Consider the following 27335-nt stretch of genomic DNA (forward strand, 5'->3'; position numbering starts at 1 on the left):
ACACAGGCGTTTAGTGTTTGTATCAAATAACGTTCCACTACCCCTTATTTTTTCATATGCAAAAACACATTTTAGGGCATGTCTCAAAATGTATTCCCTCGGTCTACATTAGGTTAATGTTTGTTATGTAAGTAACTGTAATATCTATGATTTTTACATAAAAGTCAAAAAGCAATTTTCTATCTTTTCCGACAGTACCCTTTTTAGAAATGATATGTCAGTGTTGCATGGTCATGTGCCATTTTATAGCACGAGTTAGATCCTCAGTGGAAACAGAGTTAGATACTCACGGGAAACACCCATCACAGTGATACTTGCTATTTCAAATCATCCGAGTTTGTAGATGGTCATATTTGAAATACTCAGGAACATCTTACAAATAAGTATACATGTGCATTATGGTCAGTCACGAAAGGGTGACAATGGCATGTGCAGATTTAAAAACTACAGAAGTTTAGTATATTGGTGTATCCCAGATTCTATGGCAAGAAAATAAACAAATTTTCTGATTAAAGCTACAACATGATTTCAAAATCTTAACGAATCGGCAACCCATTGCATGGTATATTTTCTATAGGTTATAGTCCATTCTCGCTGGGTCATAGAAGGTACTTCTGAATAACGACCAAATAGTGATGATACCAGGTGAATAGGTAAATGTAAATGTCTGCACCAGTAGCACCCATTACAAAATAGATTCAAAGGCAGGTCAATGGTTGACACTGAAATCGTAATTGTATGGAGAGCAAAACAAAAATTCCATTGGACATTTGATCTCTAATTTCGAAAAGTATTATGAATGTTTTGCTGAGAGCTTAAAACTTGTAGCCATCGACAAGCAACGTTTAAGGAAGTGTCATGTGTGTGACACAGTCATCAGAGATCTAAGATTTTATTTGTTTAGGACCAGGGTACAGGGTGACCAGGGTCCAGTTTGTTTTTACGTCCATTATACTTTGTTTTGTGCCACCATTTACCTAGTGTAAGTGCAACCAAGCTCCTTAAATCGATCCCTGATGTGTTTTGTTTTAGGACAACAGCGTCAGTGACAACGTCTTATGCTGCAGGGGAAGGACTTATTTGGCTGAGTAACGTCGACTGTACGGGGACAGAGACCTCCCTAGACGAGTGTTCCCACTCTGGTTGGGGAACTGCACCAGGATGTTCCCACAGTAGTGATGTTGGAGTGGTATGTCGTGGAGGTAGGTTGAGCACAATTGTGGTCTTTGACGCATGGCATGGAGCAAGGATGAGCACAGTAGTGATCTTTAAAGGTATGTTATGGAGGTAGGTTGAGAACAGAAGTGAACTTTGACGGCATGTCGTGGAAGGGTTCCGGGTCTTGTTGAGATGGCATATCGGACTTAAGCTTATATCTCATCTAATCTCATCTCATGTCATCACGCTTAAAACGTGAATGACATTTAAATAAGTCAACTTCATTGAAGGTTGTTGTTCACGCCTATAGACACATCATTCTGGCCACAAGAGATAAACCGCAGCTTCCTTCTGGTGCACGAAGATGGTTCATGGACGGCACCTTCAAGATTATGAAGAAACCTTTTGCTCATGTTTGGCCTGTTTGTGCCTTTGACCACAGAGAAACAAGTGCCCCTCCCTGCAGACCACATTCACAAGAAAAAAAATGGTGATTTCCAAAAATTTCCAATTTGGAAAGATGATATTTCCAAAAATTTCCAAAATTGGAAAGATGATATTTCCAAGGCTTGGAAATCTTTGGAAATTTAGGAAGGATTTTACCACTACTTCTTTCAGTTTCTTCTTTTCCCAAGGATCCCCGTGAGTGAATAGACTGTGTATTCGTCCTCCTAGGAGTGTATTCGTCCTCCTATGCGATCAACTATAACCAGGGAGACTATAAGACGTTGTAGATTATTCCTGGTATAACTTCTCTCGTCTGCATCCTTGTTGTTCTAGGTGTCAAAATTGGCATTAACTGTCATATTTGCCCCTGATATGGCCAGCATTTTCCAAAATACAGTTTTAAGTGTATGGTTTACTTATTATCCACAAAGCGCAAATAGTTTTGACCTGTCACGGTTTGCATAAACACAAATTACATAGACCTACGTTACATCATTGATTAAATAAAAGTTTACCGGACCCACTGACTGGCCATGGTTTATTACATGTCATAAAAGTGAACCCTTGCCAGGGAATAATAGGCTTATTGTAGTAGAATACATTCTTTAATGGTACCCTCTAATTAACACCTGACACAAGGGATGGACCGTTTAGGTGGTTTATCATTGCGAAGTCAACAGACCATGAAATGTTGTTTTAAGACTGTGAGCGAATAGAGAGCAACCCGTTTGGGTTTGTGGTCAGAGACGGTGTTATGCAGTTGGTGTATTCACGAAATATCATGAACTTAATAATAGATAATTGGTTATATTGTCCACACACAGGCGGACTGGGGCAAAAGAACCCAAATGAATCCTTCTTAAAAACTTCATAGTGTAACTAATTAATTTGGTCATATACAATAAAAGGTGACTAAATGTTTAATTTTTAGATAACGTTAAATAATTTCTGGAGAAACCACTACACAAGTTCATATCACAGATGATTCCAGAGACAAATAGCTTATGAGATTCTAGTTTATGAAAAGCATTAAATTCCAAACAAGCCAATCTGTTCTCTAATGCTCGGGAATTATTACCACTTACATACCATAGTTTGAGATGTCGACTCAGGAAGCCGACCTTTCGATTCTTATAAGGCTCAGGACATTGACAAGGGGTACGCTTTAAAGTTTGGGTGTTATTTTAGCACATGGCTAATCTCACGTGACGTGTTATTACAAGCTGGTGGTTGATGGAAGTGAACACATCGCACACTGAAGCCGACCGTGTAAATCATGATCAAAACAATCATATGGTAAACACATTTAACAAGGCACTGATCCAGAGCAATTTCCGCGCACTGGTTGTTGCTTTTGTTATTGCTTTTCTCCCCTGAGTACCCGGATGATATCCCAGTACTTTCGATTGGTTCGTGACCTTTGCTGCGCAACCCGCATGCGCAATTGATCGTATAGGTGTAGATTGATCAACAAAAATAAAATCTTTTTACTCGATAATATTTCCATCATTTTGAAAATGAAATGAAAACACTTTGAAGTTTAATCATCTGCCAGTGGTAAAAATGTCAGGACTGAAAAAACGAAGTCAATGCATGTCTATATATTTTTGTCTTATAATCCTAATTATTATATTGCCATATTTGGCATGCATTTTGAAACTTAATAAAAGCATACGATTATACTTATAGCGTATTTATAACATGACTGTAATATCTAGACATTTTATAGAATGCCAACAAGAATCATATTTCACACACACCCTAGGTATGACCTAGTGTATGTTGTCTGTCTCATTACGGCGAAAACAAATGATTCTGTTGAATGCTACCACAAATGAATAAAACAAAATGCAAATATTAGAAATAAAACCGACTAAAGTCTGCAACAATGTCAGGTTATTACCTTGTTCGAGGAATGTATCCATCAATATCCACATAGGTTAAGTGCCGATTTTGACCGCCTCAAATTTGGATATAGGAGCCAATAGAGCTTTGGTCTGGATGTGTATGCTGTTTGTCCCCTCTTCTGACAACAGTCCCATCTGCTGTTGTAGTGACTGAGGCTGTTTTTAGGCACTGATATCTCCATATAATGGTACCATTCCTGCTGGCAGTTCGTCTCGTATTAGTTTGTATTAGTGTTGAAGAATTTTACTTGTTCTGTACTTCTCTCAGGTGATTGCATTAACATAACTACCCTCAATTGGTGCAGCTAGTTATCCCAGGTTTGAGAGCGAAACTTCGCGAATCAGTGACCAAGACGCTGTCAAAAATGGGACACTACCTCCACATAAAGGAACAATATGCCATTGATCTGCAGCTGACAAAGAATCCCGTTCCATGCCAAGTGTCTTTTAACAGTCTAATACCCGAAAAGGGATACATCGATTCAGTTTTCACATTGGTGTATAATCTCATTGGTCAACTAATTGCATGATGTCCGCCATTCTTTAAAAGGTAATCTAATTAGCCAATAATGAGCATTAAATCCACTTGTGTTTTTCTTTGGCTTGGTCATCTCCTCCCCACCCTCCCCCACCCACCCGTACCATTGTCTTGCTAATTAACATGGTCTGGTGATCCTCTTACGCCTTAAATAAACAACTTGCCCGACTGGCAAAGAGGAACACCCCATCAACTTACTGGCGGTTAATACATTGAAGGAAAGATGTTGTTTTTACACAGGTACAGGGTACAGGACAGGGTGTAATCAGTATAGATTAGTAAATCTACATACATAAACATTACCTTTTGACAAATCCACTGTGCAAGAAAAAAGTAATTAATCAATCAGCGTGTTATCGGTTAATCCTTTGATCAATGTTTGTTTTGTATCTCAGCTGATAATTCGTCTTGCTGCAGTTCCATGAGCATATTACATAACATGTAATACATTTGTCACATAAGACCATCAATTCATAATGCTGAGTACATGTATTTACTCCAGACACAAGAAATGCGAAATGGGAACCTTTGGCGGGTAACCTGAGTGGTATTACCATCATACCTGTTATACATGCATTAATTGACCATCAAGTGAATGATGACAAATAACATGTGTAGGTTTATACCACCAAACACTCAGCTAGTTACAGCAAAGGGGATAGTAATCGCTGAATTGCATGCAATGTTAATTGCCTGAAAAAAGTTATGGGCCGACACTGTTTGGAGGATACGAACGGAACTTCATTGTTGCATAAGAAATACATATAAGCATTGGATGTGTACTGAAGTTAAAATTGTATATACCTGAGTACATTTTCATTTGTCATAAATATAATATGTAATATACATCATATGTTTACATGGCATGATTAAATATCGAGGTAAAAAAACACAGAAATAAGATCAAATTGAAAAATTGGATCAGTCACTATGCCATCTATGCATTAAACAATCCGAAAAGCATATACACTGCTGGTATACTTTATTGCAATCAGACAGGAACTACTGGGGGTATTCTCAAATACATGTAACAGCATCTGATGAGCATCCACCCTTCCTAATGTCCCGCTGTTTGGGTTGAAGAAATTTTGTCAAGGTGGCCAGAAGCCCAGTCCCTGTGTCCGTCACTGTCGAGGGAGCAGATACCGACAAGCTTGCAGTTTGGTTTGGAAATTAGACTGTTGGCGAGAAACATTAATCGCTCTGGATCAGTTCCCCTCTAATTACATTGGGATATATACATGTAATGAGAAGAAGCATGAAAGTGTACATTCGATTTCGAAATGGCTAATGCTCAACTTGAACATAAGTTTATTCCTACACCTTGTTGGTGCAATATGCCAAGGCCAAAGACAACCCACGACGAAGAAATACCGATACCTTGAACGACATCTTCAAGAACTGAGACACCAGTTTCAAAATAAAATGGAATGTTAACTGTTAGACAGTTTGCTGATTCAGCGTCTCTTCTTTCACATCTTAGATATATTTATAATGTACTTATAAATGTGTATGTATATTTATAATTATGTAATATTTTGAAACATTTCATAATATGATGTAATGTAACTATTTATAAAAAAATCCTGTAATATGTAGCATGTTGTAACATGATTAAATAAAATCTGTCCATATAGTCTCCACTCGTGGCTTACGCCTTCTATGTTTTTTATGTGTTTTATATTTCAATGTTTATATGCTGAGACTGAAATGAAACACTATCTTTATACATATATTTGGCTCGTTTTCTCATTAGGTGTGCTCTCATTCGCATAATCCGGAATATCCTATTCTATCAACAAGTAGGCCTATCATTGTCTCTATAATCCAATGTTAATTTGCTAACGGACGGGACATCAACATTTCTCTTAACTCATCTGTTTGGACCAAAGGTCGATAGAGGGAGTTTCCATGTATATTCTCATGCCGTTATCAAGATAACAGTTACCAGGTGAACAGAAGTATATATGCATAGTGACTAGCAGCAAACTAACACCAGGTGATTCAGCAAGTAGCACATCGTTGGGGCATGAGGAGAGTAAGATCAACAAGTCTAAATCCACTCCATTCTCCAAGTGATGGAATCAATCAACATTCAATCAGCTTGTTTATCCTGAACGTTGTACATCGAAATGCCGCTCTATGCAATAAACATGGAGTTGTTATCACGTAAGTGGTATGTTTTTGTTGTGTATCCCCATACTGTTTACTGCAGTATAAGTGAAATCTGCTTCACTTTGCGAATGACCAATCTTTGAAGTTGATTTAAGTTCTACTTAAGTAAACTGCCACCTAACAGATTAATCTCAGATTAAAACATCTCATTCCAAAGTCGTGTTTTCTATTTCAGGTACTAAGAAATACTGAATTTTTACATATTAGATATAAATCTATCGGTACCACCAGTTTGACGTGTCTGGTCATGAGTTAACTAACTTAGTGATTATATATTTTGACCATTACACGTGTCATTCACGTCACGTATGCCATTCTAATGTTCTCTGATCCATTTCATCATACAGCATTTATGTCATTCAATGTTTTGAAGCTCATATGAAAAACATGAAAATGTTACTGTTCCAGTTCCTTTGAAGAGTGAAATTATTTTTTGTTCTGGAGTGTTCCATCCAATATACTCAGTCATTATGGTTACAATCGGCCTGATTTTAATTAATACCTATCAAGTTATAGATGTTATACACGCGTGCATGCACACACACACACACACACACACACACACAAAACATCCGTAATTTGTGAATTCTGTTCGGACGATAAAGAAATATCTAATTTGATAAGAATCACTCTATAAATTATCAAAAATATGGAACAAACTTCCGTATACTACCATTTCAGAAACATTGCGATATTGACCATGGAATAATGTTAACAATATGCAACCAACCCAATGTAATACAATACAATTTTCACCGCCTGTGCATACCACACTGTTGACGAATCTCTCAGGTGTGTTAAAGCGATAATCACATCGCGACATGATTAACAAACCTACAGCTCAGCAGATTTTAATAACTTACCTTTTTAATAAGAAAAACAAGATTTATGGATGTCTACTTCTTTATTGTGAATAACACGAAGTTTCGGAGCTTATGCTTGCTCCTTCATCAGGTGAAAATCAGGTCACAGTAATGCATTCCACTTCTTAATGCCCATCAAAGATTTAACTTACTTCCAGAGACTTCTTTAAGAGGCATAAGGCCAAGGCAGTAGGCCTTGTTAATTGGTGACTCTTAACTGCCTTGACTCACTCATCAATCAACAAGGGATTAGGTCCTGGGGCGTGCAAAGAACAATAATTTACCATCACCCACCAGTTATCTCCCCTTGTGGACATTTCCAAATTCGTACATTTTTGAAATCTCATATTTCAAAATTGGAAACATCGTTCTTGAATATGTCATGCTTTTTGCATATTTCATGCAATTCGAACAGCAACTGTTTGACTGCGTTATTCCTTTTTAACACATCCTTGCACTTTGCTATTGCTAGAAGACTCTGAAAATTTACTTAGGTAAATAGGTAAATACAGTTTTAGCACACAGCAAATGCTTATATGTATTTCTTTTGCAACAGTGAAGTTCTGTCCGTATTCTCAAAATAGTGTCGGCCCATAGGTTTTCACATGCAATTAAAATTGCATGCAGTACAGCAATTAATACTCCCTTGTTGTAACCCGTGTTAGGTGGTATAAACCTACACATGTCATTTGTCATCATTCACTTGATGGTCAGTTAATGAATTTATAACAGGTATAATTAGTGGTAACACCACTTAGATAACCCGACAAAGGTTCCCATTTTGCATTTCTTGTGTCTGGAGTAAATACTCAAACAGTATAAACATCGATCAAAGGATTAACCCATACTTTTATCTTACGGATTTGTCAAAAGGTAGTGTTTATGTATGTACATTTACTAATCAATACTAAATACACTCTGTCGTGTCTGTGTCTGCGTAAAACAACTTCCTTCTTTCAAAGGATTAACCGCCAAGACATTGATTCTCATTATTGGCTATCTAAATTACTTTTTTGTAAAGAATGGCGGAGATTATGCAATTAGTTCCCAGGTATGCTATCTTGGGTGACCAATGCGACTATATACCAATGTGAAATACCTGAAACGATATATCACTTTTCGTGAACATGTATTAGACTGTTAAAAGACACATCATTTGGAACAGCTGCAGGTGAATGGCATACGGCTCGTTTTTGTGGATATTGATGGATACATTCCTCGAACAAAGCAATAGCCTGACATCATTATAACTACCTGTTTTAGTTTTAATAATTGCTTTTGTTTTTATTCATTTGTCGCAGCATTCCACAGAATCCACGATTTCGTCGTGTGAAGTAATGAGACAGACAACATACACTAGGGCGTGCGTGCGAATTATGATTTACAATGTCTAGATATTCAAGTTATAAGTAAAGGCAGATCCCCAGATAATAAACTAATTAGGATTATAAGACCAAATAGAAAGACGCACGTTGACTAGTATCTACATACTGGTGAGTGGACATTAACCATGGGAATGTAGCAAGATATTATATAGCGCAGTATGTATAAACTTCGATTTCACCTCGCTTCCGAGGAAGAAATCGTTATGTTATAAGTTGTGTCATGCCAAAATCCTGTTGGCCATGATTCCAATACATATTTAACTACGAGTAGAAAGTAGTTTTGCTTTTCTAATCTTGATGAAAACAAACCATAATCTCATTAATTCTTTAACAGACTTTAGCCCGTCATGTTACGATTATTAAAAATGACAGCGCACTGTCGCGAACATCCGCGAGTCTGAGAATAAATGCTATTTAGGTTTGTTTTCACCGAGTTACAAAATCAAAACTACTTTCTACTGGTAGTACAATATGTATTTGATTGATGTCCAATAGGATTTGCGTGACATATCTTATATCATAATCATTTCTCTCGAGGAAGCGAGGTGGGTGTCAATATAACACTACTTCAAGTTGTGTCATGGAAAATATGTTTGGTCATCAATCATATATATATTGTACTACAAGTAGTAAGTAGTTTGATTCTTTAACTTCCGCGAAGCGATCTGGACAAATTTAAGATATCGTTCCAAGCTTCCACAACGCTTGTTTCGCACTCACAAACATAACTCATTTACTAAATGATTTAGCACGAACTGCGGGGTCCGGTGGAAATTAGTGCATGGTGACACCATCACTCGACCCCCCAGGACGGCAACGCAACGATTGACAGCAACGCAACGATTCGTTTTGCTTTGAGTAAGTTTCGTTGTTCAGACCATCCTTTAATGTTGGAATAAGGGCGAAAAGTAAATATAAAAACAACATGAGTGATTCTACCCTCTGTGTATTGTACTTACCATTGAATCAGAGTACCAATTCTTTATTGAATGTTCATTTTACTGTGATCTGAGAAACAGCCTTCTCCCACAATACTACATAAATAATCCATGTGAAACATTGACAAAAAGAGCGAAGTTTTTGAATATAGAGTATAAGATTAAATTAGACATTGTACACGTTAGCATGCAGCTTAATATTATATATGGCGCTGGATTGTATTTTCATCTTTATAATTGTAAAACGGGTCGGTGGCCCTTGTACGAAATTAACTCTCACTGACTAGATATAAGCTTATGATGATACATATTTAAACTCACTTTTCACACTTAAAATGTGTTCACTGCAATTTCGACTAGTCAAGTCGATAATCCTTTCGTTAACCCCTTAAACAATCATTACTAAAACAACACCAAACATCAAAGACTACCGCCAGTCGCCTTAACGACCCCATGAAACACTCATGCCGCCCCATGCCACTATTGCAATTAACCCATGCAGAACAATAATTTACCATCACCCACCAGTTATCTCCCCTTGCGGATATTTCCAAGATTGGAAATTTTTGGAAACATCATCTTTCCAAAATTGGAAAGTCTTGGAAACATCATCTTTCCAAAATTGGAAATGTCTTGGAAACATCATCTTTCCAAGACATTTCCAAGCTTGGAAAGATGGATTTTTTTTCCAGTGATTGTTCCAGTCTTCACATCTCTGAAGACCCGTGCCAACACAGAACAATTATGAGAGTTTGTACCTGGAGACAACGTGGATGACATGAGACCTGTACACACCAGGGTCCCTGTCTGTGTTCCAGCATGCAGTCAGGACCAATAATAACGTAGAGGGAGGGCACAGGTGGCTAGACAATATGTGTTGTGGTGTTGGATTGCCATTTCATGTTATTGTGCCACTCTTGAGAAGTGAGGCTGACCAAGTGAAAACCCAAGTGCGCCTCGTCTTGTATCAATAGACAGGAATTCAGGAAGATCCACGAGAAGCTTCTTCACCTCTAGACACAGTACACAGACAAGGGAGTCTCCACAAGCTCATTCCTGTCCAAGAAAGCTGCATTGTTTCGTCACTGAAGGACGTCACCCGATCCAACACAGACAATATGAAGTGATATAGTTATTCAAACAATCTGAAAATGCTGTTTTGATACTATACATAGCTGATTAAAATATTGAAACAAGTTTGTAAATAATAATATATTTTGCTGGAACAAGCTCTAAATGTATGGGGTGAAACAACCCGGATGAAACGAATTGGGGTGAAACTGTGCTGGGGTGAAATTACACGTTACCTCGTGGAAGTGGGATTAGCACAGTAGTCATTCTTGTTGGTATAACATGGCTTGGTTTAGCACAGTAGCCATCCTTGTCAGTATGACATGGATTGGTTTAGCACAGTAGTGGTCCTTTTCGGTTTGACATGGCTTGGTTTGGCACAGGAGTGATCTTTTTCGGTATGACATGGCTTGGTTTAGCACAGTAGTGATCTTTGACGGTATCACATGGTTGTGGGTTTAGCACAGGAGTGATTCTTGTCAGTATGACATGGATTGGTTTAGCACAGCAGTGATCCTTGTCAGTTTGACATGGCTTGGTTTGGCACAGGAGTGTTCCTTTTCGGTATGGCATGGCTTGGTTTAGCACAGGAGTGATCCTTTTCGGTATGACATGGCTTGGTTTAGCACAGTAATGATCTTTGACGGTATCACATGGTTGTGGGTTTAGCACAGTAGTAATTCTTGTTGGTATGACACGGATTGGTTTAGCACAGTAGCCATCCTTGTCGGTATGGCATGGCTTGGTTTAGCACAGGAGTGATCCTTGTCGGTATGACATGGCTTGGTTTAGCACAGGAGTGATCCTTGTCAGTATGACATGGCTTGGTTTAGCACAGTAGTGATCCTTGTCAGTATGACATGGCTTGGTTTAGCACAGGAGTGATCCTTGTCAGTATGACATGGCTTGGTTTAGCACAGTAGTGATCCTTGTCAGTATGACATGGCTTGGTTTAGCACAGTAGTGATCCTTGTCAGTATGACATGGCTTGGTTCAGCACAGTAGTGATCCTTGTCAGTATGACATGGCTTGGTTCAGCACAGTAGCGATCCTTGTCAGTATGACATGGCTTGGTTTAGCACAGTAGTGATCCTTGTCGGTATGACATGGCTTGGTTTAGCACAGTAGTGATCCTTGTCGGTATGACATGGCTTGGTTTAGCACAGGAGTGATCCTTGTCAGTATGACATGGCTTGGTTTAGCACAGGAGTGATCCTTGTCAGTATGACATGGCTTGGTTTAGCACAGTAGTGATCCTTGTCAGTATGACATGACTTGGTTTAGCACAGTAGTGATCCTTGTCAGTATGACATGGCTTGGTTTAGCACAGTAGCGATCCTTGTCTGTATTACATGGCTTGGTTCAGCACAGTAGTGATCCTTGTCGGTATGACATGGCTTGGTTTAGCACAGTAGTGATCCTTGTCGGTATGACATGGCTTGGTTTAGCACAGTAGTGATCCTTGTCGGTATGACATGGCTTGGTTTAGTACACAAGTGATACTTGTAAGTATGACATGGCTTGGTTTAGCACAGTACTGATCTTTGTCAGTATGGCATGGCTTCATTTATCACAGTAGTGATCTTTGACGGTATGACATGGCTTGGTGTAGCACAGTAGTGATCTTTGACAGTATCACGTGGTGGTGGATTTAGCACACAAGTGATCTTTGATGGTATCACGTGGTGGTGGGTTTAGCACAGTAGTGAGCTTTGTCGGTATATCGTGGTGGTGGGTTTAGCACAGTAGTGAGCTTTGACGGTATCTCGTGGTTGTGGGTTTAGCACAGTAGTGATCTTTGAGGGTATCACGTGGTGGTGGGTTTAGCACAGTAGTAAGCTTTGTCGGTATCACGTAGTGGTGGGTTTAGTAGTGATCTTTGTCAGTATGACGGTATGAGTCTGTACATGCATTCCTGTTTCGGTTTAACTTAAATATTGGCTCATGTTTCACATCTTTCAGCTAGTCGGAGTGTCCACCTGGAGCCACCTGGTAGTGTCCTCAACGTCTTTCTTGGTCAACCAATCAGTGTCAAGTGTGTGGTCGATAACTCCAGCACTCCCGTCACGTCGTTCAGGTGGACACACAGTGGACGTTCCTACAGCGGACAAACGTTCACTACAACAATAACATCCAAGTCTGACTCGGGCACATTGACATGTAATGCCCAGAACATGATGGCCTCCACACAAATCAACGTGTGGTGTGAGTGTTCCACGGCATACATTCATTAAAATCATGACATATTATAATCATAAGAGAAATTACAGTGTATTAATAAGACGGTAAAGGGGTAAAACTGGCAGAGATTTCTCTGTGACATGCAGGCTTTAAAGGCCGCTCTGAACATCTTGTGATCTTGATGTGGAAAGCAAACTCGATGTTTGATGGGAAATTAAGATCGAGAGATTTAGTTCCACGAATCTTCGTATGCAGCTGACAAGTCCATGATCGTAGTCATAGTAACTATGGAACCCAGTTCACGACAATAGGTGTCTGGGAGGTCTTGCAGGTTTACATCGCCGAGGACCACTTGACTATCTGTGCCACCAATACAGTCAAGAAATGCAGTTTGCTCCATTTCACTCCACTATTTCCGATTGTTTATCTACACTTATGTAATTGATTAAACATTTAGTAGAACACTATAGCAGACATTCGCAAATGTACACCCAGGTCACTCTATAAGTATGTTTGGGAATTATGATAAACCATTCATAAGAAATGGTCCTACAGTCTGATTCATTGAGGCAACAAAATTAGGATGTTTAATATTAACAGCAAGGATTATCTTCGCAAACGTTCACACGGTCACAAGAGCCGGAAGTTCTTGTTGGTTCAATATTACTATTCCATGTTCCTTCACAAATTAGGTTCATATGATACTGTTGAACTGATAGTGTGCCTTATCAAATGATGCTAAGAAATAATATATATGTTTGTCTCCAGACCCGCCAGAGGTACATCTGGAGCCGGGAAATGACACCATTGATGTTGGTGTCGGTGACAACCTCCATGTACAGTGTGTAGCGGATGACGCCAACCCTACAACCTACACATTCAGATGGTCCCACAATGGAAAAACAAGTACTGAGGAAACTATCCTCATTCAGAACGTGACCAAAGCTGACAGTGGACGATTGTCCTGCACAGTGGACAATGGACACATGATGACACCTGGACGGGCAGATGCAACTATAAATGTAAAATGTAAGGGCAACTTTTCGCTTCATAGTATCGTTTTCTTGATTGATATCGGGGAATTTCATTGAGGATTCAATGACGTTAATTCAGTGTTAGCATTCAGATGTAAACGTATTATAAATATGGTAATAATCGATAGTCAGGTCATTATTAATATCAATAGTTCATATAATTATGCTCAAATATTAGATTGACTTACCTGGTACCAGTGTATGTAAACTCGCAATGTTTACTGAAAGGCTTGGAATATATTAAAATGCTGTTTCATAAGGTCAGTGGATGTTTTTGGTCGCTAAAAGACTAGGAATACATTAAAATACGTTACTGTGTCTTTGGGTCAGTGATAATCTACCCTCTCTTAATCAAAGGAAGTTGGTTTGTGATTTTAATTAAAATTTATTTTACAGAAACCAGAAATTTCTCTTTGGTATTAAGCTTTTCTTCTTTGTATATCATCTAGTGTGTTTTCATTGGGTATAAAGGTTCAAGATAATTTGTGTAGTTTCCATGTCTGGTGTCGTGGTTAATTTTCAAACCTTGTAAAACATGAACATTTACCTTGTATCTGACGTAAGATCCACCAGAGATCCACCTGTCAACAAGACAAGATGTCATCAGTGTCATGGTTGGGGATGTCGTTGACGTTGAATGTGTCGTTGACGATGCAAACCCTGCTGTCAGCTCCTACATGTGGCGTCACAACGGCGATATCAGTTACGGACAGACGTTTCTGAAACATGCGTCATCTTCTGATTCGGGCAACATATCGTGCTTTGCCACTAATGAACAAGGGACATCTTCTGTTCAGACAAGCATCGAAGTCTGTGAGTAAATGCTTTTTCTTTGGCATATTATCAAATGTCTCAGACAAAACCCACCATACATCTTCACATGGAGTACACTCTCATTGGCATTGTTTCATTGTGATATGTTCTGTCGCAGTGCAAGCTTCCTCTTTGATCGGGAACAACGACATTACAAGCACAAATAAAGTGATTGTCATAGCAACAGGATCTGTGGGCATAGTTATCATCATCATCCTCATCATCATCATTATCTACCAGAGGAGAAGAATGCAGACTGCAACACGTAAGTGTATTTGTAGTATAACTTGAGTAACATAAAACATGCGCATAGATACAAAATATGTTCGCTAGTTAACATTTACTTCAACAATACTGTGCATAAGGACATATCTCAAGTAATATCAAGCTCTATTGAATGGAATGGTATTGTCCTGAACACGACACTGACAAATGCTTATCTATTTCTAGATGATAATAAACCAGAAGAGAACCCACAGAGGTAGGTGTTCTGCGTGATTGTATGAATGTATTGATAATGTTGTTTAGTCAACATTCAGTGTTACTGGCAACAAAGCCATGGACATGTATACACAGTTGTTATACCACAGTATCCCACAGTATTATCTCCGCTGGTCTTTTCTCTCACCACGGAGGCGGTGGGTGGCCTAGTGGTTAAAGCTTGCGCTCGTCACGCCGAAAATCCCGGTTCGATTCCCCACATGGGTACAATGTGTGAAGCCCATTCTGGTGTCCCCCGTCGTGATATTGCTGGAATATTGCTAAAGGCGGCGTAAAATATACTCACACTCTCTCTCACCACATGATTTAACTTTCAATTTGTAATTGTCTTCCTTTTTATAAACCTTCTTTGTTAAGTAATGTATTCTTCAAGTTCCATATTCGGTTCACGCAAAGTACCGCAAACTGGGACCGATTGTGCTAACTGGAATATATCCACCCGTGAAGATCCGGGTTAGAATTGCCCTTCAGCAACCCATGCTTGTCGCAAGAGGCGACTAACAGGATCGAGTAGTCAGGCTCTCTGGCTGGGTTGACACATATCATCGGTTCCAATTGATGCTCATGTCGTTGATCACTGGTTAAAGCATTGGCTCGTCACGCCGAAATCCCCAGGTTCGAATCCCCACATGGGTACAATGAGTGAAGCCCATTTCTGGTTTCCACCGCCGTGATATTGCTGGAATATTGCTAAAAGCGGCGTAAAACCAAACTCAGTCAGTCAGTCCTAGAATTCTTGACAATCTGCCATCATCTGCCTAAAATATACAGTTGGTGAAAAGACAAAAACGGTAAGCGAGTGTTTTTGTTATTAATTGACCAAAGTAAGTGGAGCAAAATTGCCCTAACTGCTCTTTGTAATCTGCAAAAGTAAGTAACGACTGAAATGTGCTAGGTTTAACTGTGTACTTATGTATTTGAATATAGAGTAATTTGCATAACATTTAACACAATGTATAATTTCCTAGGACAGATGGTATTCACGTGTGTACATACATTATTCACAATGTTGTAGCTTTCTGTTGGCTGCACAGTTATGAAACGTCCTGAGCGGTATCTTGTCAGAGAACAGAACCATATGTCTGAGATTTTATCTCCTAATGTGTGATAAACAAGACATGATTAGATTGTTCATTTGAGCACATGTTGTAAAATATTCAGTTTTGATTTGGCATGTAAACTAGACCTGGTCAGGCGTCCAGGGCAGATGGTGCAAGACGAAGACAGAATTACGAGAACATGGAGCGGCCAAGTGGAGGTATGGCACCTACATTATATATAGCATATACTCAGTGACGTGAACGGCCAAGCGGAGATGTGGCACCAACATTATATATAACATATACTCAGTGACGTGAACGGCCAAGTGGAGGTATGGCACCAACATTATATAAAGCATATACTGAGTGACGTGAACGGCCGAGTGGAAGTATAGCGCCAATATTATATATAGCATATACTGAGTGACGTGAACGGCCGAGTGGAAGTATAGCGCCAATATTATATATAGCATATACCGAGTGACATGAACGGCCAAGTGGAGGTATGGCACCAACATTATATATAGCATATACTGAGTGACGTGAACGGCCAAGTGAAAGTATAGCGCCAATATTATATATAGCATATACTGAGTGACATGAACGGCCGAGTGGAAGTATAGCACCAATATTATATATAACATATACTGAGTGACATGAACGGCCGAGTGGAAGTATATCGCCAATTTTATATGTAGCATATACTGAGTGACATGAACGGCGGAGTGGAAGTATAGCGCCAATATTATATATAGCATATACTGAGTGACATGAACGGCCGAGTGGAAGTATAGCGCCAATATTATATATAACATATACTGAGTGACATGAACGGCCGAGAGGAAGTATAGCGCCAGTATGATATATAGCATATACTGAGTGACATGAACGGTTGAGTGGAAGTATAGCGCCAACATTATATATAGCATGTACTGAGTGACATGAACGGCCGGTTGGAAGTATAGCGCCAATATTATATGTAGGATATACTGAGTGTTGCGAATAACGTATACCCCGTTAACATGTATATCTACGTATATATGTGTATATTTGCATTCGTTATTATATACGTTGTTATACATATCAAGTCAAGGGTCTACTCTCCCCGTTGTTTCCAGAAAAATCCATCATGTCTGTAACAGGAGTAAATGTAAATTTACATAAGTACACCAGAGTTTACAGATAGAGCAATACATGCCAGGGGCGGATACAGCTTTTTGAGAAAGGGGGGATGTGCAAACTATTGAGAAAGGAGGGGTGCACACTTCATTTTCCCGAGAGTTTTAATGGTCATTTAATAAACTTAAAGGACATTAGTATTACACACCCCCACCCCATGCCCCACCCCACCCCACCCCCACCCTGGATCCGCCTATACATGAGACCTGATCATGAAAAATTCAGATGGTTGAGAATGACTGCGTCTTGTATTGTATTTTGCCTTTGGCAAATGAGTATGTATTATGTTCCAGGTGCTGAAAATACGTACTGCGAAATTCCAATGACCCCAAGGAGAGGTAATTAACATAGCTTTGTAAATATGCAGCTATTTTACGTCCTGTCTGGAATCATACAGCCATAAAGCCATAGTAATTACAATACATGAAAACAGTACATCAAAATAATACTTAACATCACTGAGTATGTTAAACAAGGGATGCAGACCCCGAACAGCTGAAGCTGCACCAACCTGTCTTGGAACTTGCAGTGCATGTGATAACACGAGCCTATATCCGAGCCTATAAAATACAGATACGTATCATACCACCTTCCACCTCCTTGGCAGAGACACAATCAATCCCTGTGGACATAATACACGAAGTAAAAACTGATTTGAAGTATTAAACGCTTTATAACAACGTCTTATGAAAGATAAACGTGTGTACGATTGAAATACACGGTTAAGCATTTCGACATCTTCTGTTCAAACGTAAGAGGACATTGATCAGTGCGTGCATTCATAGACCACACACACGTTCTTCAGTACAGAAATGAAAGAGTACATTGTCATCAATAATCATCAAACTATACCAAATATAAAGATTTTGTGAAGTCATTGTATTTTTCTTACAGGCTCCTGGTATAGCTAACGAGACATTGTATATAAAACACGATCTGTTTCTTGTAACAATAGGTCTTATTAATATTATGCACGCAGATTTTTATTTACCCATTCTTTCAAGTCGTCGATGTATATTTGCAGATTGGTAAGAAATAGGAATGACTTCTCTATTTGGTTACAAATGATTACTGAATGCCCAGACGTATAAGGTGATGCACTTCCGTCCACTGGTGTGTCCCTTATGTGTGACAGGATCTGGATTCAAAGTGCAAATCAGAGGTTCCCTGTAGTTCTGACTTTGTGAGGCTCATACCTGTCCTTGTGGGTCTCACAAAGTACGCATGGCCTTTTACGCCAAATCAAAATACAAGACATATCGTATAAGAAATTCTGAATTAACACAATCTTCCAGATGCCGATCCTGCTCGTGCCTTTGACAACCATGGATATGACCCTGAAGAACGCATACGGCAAGCAACAGGTAATTTCTCGCCACTTTGAGGCACAGTCACATATACCAAAAGTTCCATGAGGCTTTCGGGGTCATAGTGTATCGAGGGGCTACTCGAAACGTTAGATCTGTTGTCCAAACCTTTGAATATGATCCCAATTATCCGTTGAAATGTTGTATGGTACCGTGGTATTCGTGCTGAACTGCGGCATGGTATCTCAGTAAGTCTGGGCTAGTACAAGCAGCCACACATACACACGCATGCACGTCGTCATATGAGCGAAATATTCTTAAGTGCGACGTTAAATTCCATTTCACCTCACCCACGTGATTTACAGAAGTGACCACAGTCATGTTAATGTGAGACTTTCTTGACAAAATTCGTTTTTTGCTGAAAAACCTTGCTCCATTGTTCACATAGTCCTATCTATCAGTGACACTTCTACATTACCAGAAGACAGCTCAGTTTTCACAGCCGAAGCAAACCCACATTAACAGCCTTACAATATATTAATAAACACCCTAATTATGCACCATATATGATCTTTTCAGACTCCCTTTCCTGCCTTCAGGCTATTAAGAATTTATCTTGTAAACATCCACTTTCAATCGAAATGATTAAATAATACTTAGTTCCAAAGAAACGCGACATTCATATTTGTTTTTGAAATTTTCAGAATTGTCTTATCTACTTTACAATCATAACGAATGTGCATGTTAAATGTTCTTTGAAACAAATTTTCGAAATTAAACTTCTGAAACAAGACTTTTAACGTCAGATTAGCCGTAACAATTGAATCTAATTATTGAACATTTTTATGGGGAAAAACAACAGAAACGCATTACCCTAACGCATGCTCTGACGTGTTGTGCACGTGAACTTAATGATGCGACACTTTCTTCAAGAAAAAACGAGAGAAAGAACCCGTTAAAAGATGGGACGGCAGTTTCTGTTGTATTGTTTTACTGAATGGTTCAGAAAACAATATGCCACGCTTGAGCAATGAAGCATGTCTACGTCATTACATCTTACATCCGTGATATGACGCAGAAGAAGTGGGACACCCGAGTTCGTATCAATTACTTACATCAAATACAGTCCACTATCGGTTACACCTACTTGGGCTTGGCCATACAATATATACTCACGAATACCTATTAAAAGGTGAGGATCATCCGTTTCGTATCCCTAACCCGACCCCGACCCTAACCCTAACCTAAGCCCTGAAAACAACGTATCCTACGAGACTGTGTTGATTTTTTTCATCACAAGGGATAAATATTTTAAAGTTTCAGCCTTAAAGGAACTTTTTGATGTCAGTACTCATTTAGTTATTGTTTTTTAAAAGAAATTCATTTGATTGATAAATGTCGATTACCTACAATCTCTAAGAGCTGACGGGATGGTATTAAAGCAGCTTGGGAACCGCGAAGAAAGCAAAAGTGTTATAAGTCCCCACGGCCCCTGGTATGGTGGCCTAACTTCCGTTGCTAGCGATCTCTTGCCATTTATTATGATCTCGTATCGTTAATGGAAAGTACAATATTTTAATTTTCCTTGATCTAGTTTTAACAAATATGTGGTAATCCAGTACTTTTACTGTCCTTCGTTGAGTGAGTGAGTGAGTTAATATTTAACCTCACATCGGCAATATTTCAGCCATATAGTGACGAGAAATCCCTTCGTTGAGAGGGATTTATTTATTATGTATATTTAATAAATTTAGAACTAGTTTTAGTCATGATATGGCTGAAATATTGCCGATGTGACTTATATCTTAACTCACTCACTGTCAGTGGCACATAGTCCTTTTTGTTAATGTTACATATTCCTGTGCGACAGTGGTACATCGTCCTATATATTAGTGGCGCAAAGTGATCTTTATCAGTGACCCATAATTTTTATTGTCATTTTTTTAAATGCAGCATTTATATAGCGCCCTATTTGTACTACCACTATATCATTCTAAGGCGCTTCACAAGTTGTTTTTCCCTCGATTGTTGGATGTCAATTTCAAACGGCACATTGTATTATCAATTCTCAACTCACTGGGGAGTATACAACTCTTGCAGGCACTAGGCGCACTGAGTAAATGTGGCTTTCCCATCCTTACGAGGCACCCATTCCCTGCTGGGTGGACTGGAACACATAGTCACACAACTTTGCACAAGTTTCCTGCACGTTGCTGTGCCCGCAATTAGTTATTTGCACGTATTCATGTGACCACCATCTGGTTATTTACCAAGGGATTCGTGGGTTAAGCGCACAGGGTTGTGTACTGTACATTAGGGCTTGTGACAACACTGAAAGATTCTGCACACAAAGTAAATTCCAAGGCCTTTACACCCGGCCACGGGTGGGATCGATCCCGACACCTCAAGCTCGCTGGATCACTGGCCTGGCACCTTAGCCAGCTCGCCCACCAAGCCCCAGAGTACTGTTCTATCACTGGTATACAGTCATGAGCATCACTGTTACATATATAGTCCTGTTTATCAATTGTATTATCCTGGCGCCGTAGACAGTTCGCCTACCACGCCCCGTAGTAATGTTTTATCAGTTATGAGTATCACTGTTACATATATAGTCCTGTTTATCCATTGTATTATCCTGGCGCCGTAGACAGTTCGCCCACCAAGCCCGAGAGTACTGTTCTATCACTGGTATACAGGCATGAGCATTACTGTTACATATATAATCCTGTTTATAAATTGTATTATCCTGGCGCCGTAGACAGTTCGCCTACCACGCCCCATAGTAATGTTTTATCAGTCATGAGCATCACTGTTACATGTATAGTCCTGTTTATCCATTGCATTATCCTGGCGCCGTAGACAGTTCGCCTACCACGCCCAATAGTAATGTTTTATCAGTTATGAGCATCACTGTTACATATATAGTCCTGTTTATCCATTGTATCAATTACAATGTGTTGTTCTTTTATACAGAAGTAAAAGAAACAAAGATCATCGAAGTTTCACATAATAACGTTGAACGTTCATATTTATTTTTAAGTAAATCAAAATCAGTGGTGTTTTTCATCAGTAGTCATAGGCCCCTTAATTATCGGGGTAGCATCATCTTTGACACGTCATCTTTTGTCTTCATTTATACAGAAAAGAAACAAAGCAAAGTAAAATCACCAAAAAGACGAAAGCGCAATGACGGTACGTTGACGATTATACCTGCTGTTAGTACTTTGAATCATCTGTACCTTCTTTTAATAGCATCAAAGTTAAACGGCCCATTTTTACATTGTATTGTCTAACGTAGTTTTCTCCTTTTAAAAATAATACTAGCTAGTTTTAACTCTTTTTGTGATAATCTAGTTATTTTACAGTCCGTCGATGACTGGTTATTTAATTTCTTGTATTTATTGTGTATGTACAACATTTCTCGTCCCTATATGGCTGAAATATTGCCGAGGTGACGTTAAATTTTAACTCACTCACTCAAAGTAAAACGTAGAACAATATTTCAGCGTGTTATTTAAACTGTACCATCAGCCACATTATCAATTATTATCATCTGGTCTGCATGCTTCTGTTTATCAATGGTCCATTCTCCATAATCCCACATGTATCGCCAAGGAGGGACGGAACCACGCCCACCAATCCGGACGATGGTAGGCCCTCAGAAATGACGTGTTTCAGTTTGATTACTTCTACTGCGACACATTACAGCAGTGTACGAACTTTACGCTGGTCCTGTGGTCCATGGCTAGTAAAATGTCATCAGGACCAGTAAATGATATGTTTGCAGTGGTCCTGGTGGCCATTTAAAATGGTGGCATTTTGAAAGGTTTCTTTCCCTGATTACAGTTATAAAAGTTTTGACGTTTTGGACTCCAGGAATACCCATTTGAGTACCCACTACTGTGTGTACCAGTAGCCCTTGGTACATTACTGAAATATGCAGTTATAATATATCCATCTGTCATGCTTTGTAGTTAATTTAGATCCACAAAGATCTTGCACAAAACATTATTAAGTAAAATAAAGCCTTAAAATTGATCTGTAAATATTGCATATAATTATGAGGTCGAAATTTAAGACAGGGGCTTAAGTTGTGAACCCAATGGCAGACAAATCTATTTCAGATTTTCAGATTGATAGATTACTTCTGATAATAGGAAAATTCACTATCGTTACGATTTGTATTCCCTCGCAGAGCCCGTCTACCAAAACGCCATCGCCAGGAAAGAATTATTCTCGTAACCATGGAAACCCATATCATCACGTGACCTGGGCACATATCGGCATCAGCTATTACTATTTACATTCTATGTATAATAATAATAAAGTGTGTTATTGTTATTATTATCAGTCGCTTGTTAATACACCCAGCCCTGTCACTGCACCATGGTTGTACAGAAGTGGATTCTGTCCGTTATTCTCACATGCTTTGTCGTCACATTGTAATTTGTGACCAATAATCCGACATTACATTGATATATTGTACAAACACCACAGGCTTATTCATTAGATACCTGACAATGGGACAAGACGTAGCCGTACAAAGATAAGAATAGGTTGTTTTCCCCAAAGAAATGCCTGTTGTTTCAACTAAATGTCCATAGATATCGATGACTTCGATCTGCAGCAATTCCTGATTGGTTTTATCATTGCTATACACCATTAACATCATATTTCAATGTTTCAACTTGTATTGTTGTATACCATGTATTGTTGTATACCCTGTATTGTTGTATGCCCAATGTTGTTGTATACCCTGTATTGTTATATACCCTGTATTGTTGTATGCCCTGTGTTGTTGTATACCCATTATTGTTGTATACCCGGTATTGTTGTATACCCAGTATTGTTGTATACCCTGGATTGTTGTATACCCTGTATTGTTGTATACCCTGTATTGTTGTATGCCCTGTGTTGTTGTATACCCTGTATTGTTGTATATCCAGTATTGTTGAATACCCAGTATTGTTGTATACCCTGGATTGTTGTATACCCAGTATTGTTGTATACCCTGGATTGTTGAATACCCAGTATTGTTGTATACCCTGGATTGTTGTATACCCAGTATTGTTGAATACCCAGTATTGTTGAATACCCAGTATTGTTGTATACCCTGGATTGTTGTATACCCAGTATTGTTGAATACCCAGTATTGTTGTATACCCTGGATTGTTGTATACCCAATATTGTTGTATACCCTGGATTGTTGAATACCCAGTATTGTTGTATACCCTGGATTGTTGTATACCCGGTATTGTTGTATACCCAGTATTGTTGAATACCCAGTATTGTTGTATACCCTGGATTGTTGTATACCCAGTATTGTTGAATACCCAGTATTGTTGTATACCCAGTATTGTTGTATACCCAGTATTGTTGTATACCCAGTATTGTTGTATACCCTGTACTGTTGCATACCCAGTATTGTTGTATACCCAGTATTGTTTTCCATCGGTTAGTAATGGTTCCGGCCCCTTTTATAGTTTGAGATGTTATATTTTTTATGATGTATACCGTATCCTTGGCAACTGGTACTTTGTTTACATTGTGACAAGTGTAAATTGATACGGCTTCAGTGATCAGTTGTCAGATTGCCATCTGTAATCTCTGTTCTTTACTGAGAAAGTGCAATCCCTAATGTTACACTGGAAACCTTCTGAAAAGCAGTATGTATCGTTTTACCATTTGTTGTTTGGTGTATTTGTAATGATATGTATCACACCCTTGTTTCTGGTAAAGCTGGGATATCTTCAGTTTAGGAGTTCGTATTTTATACTTTATCGTTCTGAAATATGATGTCACTAGATGAAGCAATACAAATGGTTTGTGAATGTGAATTACTTCAAAAAGGAACGGAAATTGTTTAAATAATGTTCGTAAAAACAAGCACCAGGGTTCGCTACATTCGTAAACTAAAGCAAGAACGGCGTACAAAACTATTTTACTTCAAGAGAAAGAAAACGATTTGGGTATAGAGAGACGCTGAAACAAAACATATCTTCGTCAAATAATGCCCTTTGAAACTTAATTGTGTAGATGTAAGATGTAAGAATATAGAAATACAAGAATGGTTTGAATATGTCAATGATTTTGTGAGTGGTTCGAAATCCGTGTTGACACACAGTGGAGAAGGCAGTTTGATAGTGATGATGATTAAGCCCCTCATATATTAGAAACTCCAGTAACCCGAGACAAAGTTTTGTCTGTAATAAAAAGAAAAATGGATGAAAAAGAATACCTCTTGGGACTTTATATTTAGTGGTGGGATATTACCAGAATTTTAAAAACATTCCCAGGAAATAGTTTTACCAAATTGGAATGATTATTTGTTTAAGATTTAAAATTCTGCTTCGTTTCCACAGACTTGGGGCTTGGAGTGAATGTTCCACATTATAAAAGGGGTTCTACAAATATAAGTAATTACAGAGGCATTACAATTTCGGGTAGGAAGAAGCGGGCCCTAGAATAGGGTACTCGATTATTGATAACAGGTTTGTGTTACAGAGTGAGTGAGTAAAAATCGGCAGTCACATCAGCAGTATTTCAGCCATATCACGACTATAAACTTCATACTTACTTAACAAATACCAGAAAAAAACCCAGAATACCAGAATATCGCAGCTGCAGTTTATTGTGTTACTGAGTGTTGGGTTATGGAGAATGTGGGAACAGTATCTATATATGGTTTTCAGTATATGAGAGTTATCGAACATTGAATGAAATATTAACAATGCCATGCAATAGTTTGCCTGGAAAATGTGACAATATCATGTTATGTGAAAGTCATGGGGAAAACATGGGTTTGCGATGGCGAATGTCTACACATAAATATGGATGTATACAATGTGGAGCTGGTAATCCAATTATATTATTTCTTGTCATTTGACAAACTCTAGAAGAGATGTATTTACAAAAGGGCTTTCTATCCTAGACTATACTGGTAAAAGTCATTAATACCCACCTTACAGTCCTTCGTTTATATGCAGAATCATGCCTTTTATGTTAAACTTTGAACATATATAGTTGCTCTGGGACAATTTCCAGGGCATTGAGCATGCACTAGTTGCGTGGATATGTGCGCTATATAAATATCCTATAGTAATAATTATATAATAATTTAACTGTAGTTTCACATACATTATTGATTGAACGGAGAAAAGTCAACGTAGACTATGAACACAATGATGAAAATGTAATGACTTGAGAAGAGCATATTTAAAACAAAAGAAAAGAAGATGAAATTATTATGTACATCCAAATATTCATAATTGTTAGCGATTATCTATCTGGCAGCCATGTTAACTGGACAGTGAGTTACTTTGGACAGTGAGTTACTGTTTTGTACCATGCGTCACACATTTTGAATAAAGAATTGCAAATATATTTGCATGTTTACCACTTCATTGCTTCATGAAAAGGCGCTGTGATACGCGATGCTCATGGACGCCTTGTTTGCCAATAGCATTGACAGAAGAAAATATTGAAATACCTGGAAATTTTGGATAACAGACAGGTTTCATGTTTCAATGAATTGTAAACATTTTCTCCTACACCATACCATACCATCTGCACATGCTGTCAAGTTTGGACCATGATAAAAAGCGCCAGTTCATTGCATATATTCTACATTTCGTATTTCGAAGGTTATATACTATATATTATATTATAATCTATTTACATAGCGGCGTTTTTCAGCTCGGCCGCTCTCAGGCGCTTTGTTTTTCCCTCAATGATAGGATGTCAATTTCAACCGCGCTTCGTATTATCAATTATCAACTCCCTGGGGACCATACAACTCTTGCAGGCACTAGGCGCACCGTGTTAATGTGGCTTTCTCATCCTTACGAGAGACCCATTCCTTGCTGGGTGGACTGGAACACAAAGTCACAGTACTTTGTCCAAGTTTACTGCATGTTGCTGTACCCGCAACCAGTTATTTGCACGTATTCATGTGACCACCATCTGGTCATTTACCAAGGGATTCGTGTGTTAAGTGCACAGAGTTGTGTACTTTACACTGGGGGTTGTGACAACACTGAAAGATTCTGTACACAAACAACAAACGAAGAGTCTTCGGCTTCAGTCTTCATTCTACCGAAGGGCGTAGATGTTGTCTTTTGAACCCACTGTACATACACGCGATGCTCCTGTTGTTCAGAGAATCCTCTCTTGAAAAACTGAGCCTGTGTCAATTTGATATGGCACTTCGCTTGGTTGACCCTCATTTCACTGTCCATTAAAAGCCATAACAAACACCGTTGACACTGAAATGATGTCTAACATTTATGGAATGCCTAATATTCACAATGTGTCATGATAAGAGAATAATCAGAAAGGGGAACAGTAACAATGAAAACAGAAATTGAAAGTAATCAAGTATGCTTATGATTCTGAACCCCAAAAATGGTTTTGAGTCACTGGAATATAATGACTTCTGAGGGATTACTAATTTTACTAAAGTCTTGCATTGAACCAGCTGGCAGTTAGCTCCTCTGTTTCCCGGCACATACACAATTTTTGTCGCCAAAGCTCTTAACAGAGATTCCGCACTCTTGGTATGTGCGCATTGACATGGTTCTATCCCAATTGTCCAACAACTGATTTAGTAATCTGACATTTACGCGTGGTAGCTTTGTACCCTATAGCTTTCGGGCATTCAAGGAGTGTGGACTTACGGTGGATCGTTCATGATATTCTTTGACGGCTTCTGTGTATTCCCGAGGAAGGCTCACTGGGCTGCTGAGTTAAAAGAGGGTTCTCTCCTTGAATGTCCATTGTGGCTTACTTTATGGTCT

The 27335-nt window shown here is 38.8% G+C and overlaps 1 protein-coding gene and 1 long non-coding RNA gene across 3 annotated transcripts in view; one reads left to right on the forward strand and one right to left on the reverse strand.

The window, feature by feature from the left end:
• Positions 1 to 22882, forward strand: part of LOC124260794 (deleted in malignant brain tumors 1 protein-like) — a 40391-nt gene extending 17509 nt beyond the window's left edge. The window contains exons 9-19 of one of the 2 annotated variants that reach the window (XM_046695112.1): positions 1033 to 1202; positions 12445 to 12687; positions 13432 to 13692; positions 14262 to 14510; positions 14629 to 14775; positions 14961 to 14991; positions 16196 to 16269; positions 17524 to 17568; positions 18526 to 18594; positions 21682 to 21732; positions 22736 to 22882. In XM_046695112.1, the coding sequence (XP_046551068.1) occupies positions 1033 to 1202; positions 12445 to 12687; positions 13432 to 13692; positions 14262 to 14510; positions 14629 to 14775; positions 14961 to 14991; positions 16196 to 16269; positions 17524 to 17568; positions 18526 to 18594; positions 21682 to 21732; positions 22736 to 22782 (1387 nt within the window). In that variant the 3' untranslated portion in view covers positions 22783 to 22882. The remainder of the gene's footprint in view (positions 1 to 1032; positions 1203 to 12444; positions 12688 to 13431; positions 13693 to 14261; positions 14511 to 14628; positions 14776 to 14960; positions 14992 to 16195; positions 16270 to 17523; positions 17569 to 18525; positions 18595 to 21681; positions 21733 to 22735) is intronic. The other variant, XR_006894169.1, reaches the window with a different exon arrangement.
• LOC124260797 lies at positions 117 to 20366 on the reverse strand. Its single transcript, XR_006894175.1, has 3 exons — positions 20356 to 20366; positions 18982 to 18987; positions 117 to 199 (listed from the first exon to the last, which is right to left on the reverse strand). It is a non-coding gene; the product is annotated as an uncharacterized LOC124260797 (long non-coding RNA).
• Positions 22883 to 27335: the final 4453 nt, after the last annotated feature.

Source organism: Haliotis rubra, unplaced genomic scaffold, assembly GCF_003918875.1.
Source record: "Haliotis rubra isolate DU_JTF1 unplaced genomic scaffold, ASM391887v1 Scf776, whole genome shotgun sequence".
In the NCBI taxonomy this organism is placed as follows: domain Eukaryota; kingdom Metazoa; phylum Mollusca; class Gastropoda; order Lepetellida; family Haliotidae; genus Haliotis; species Haliotis rubra.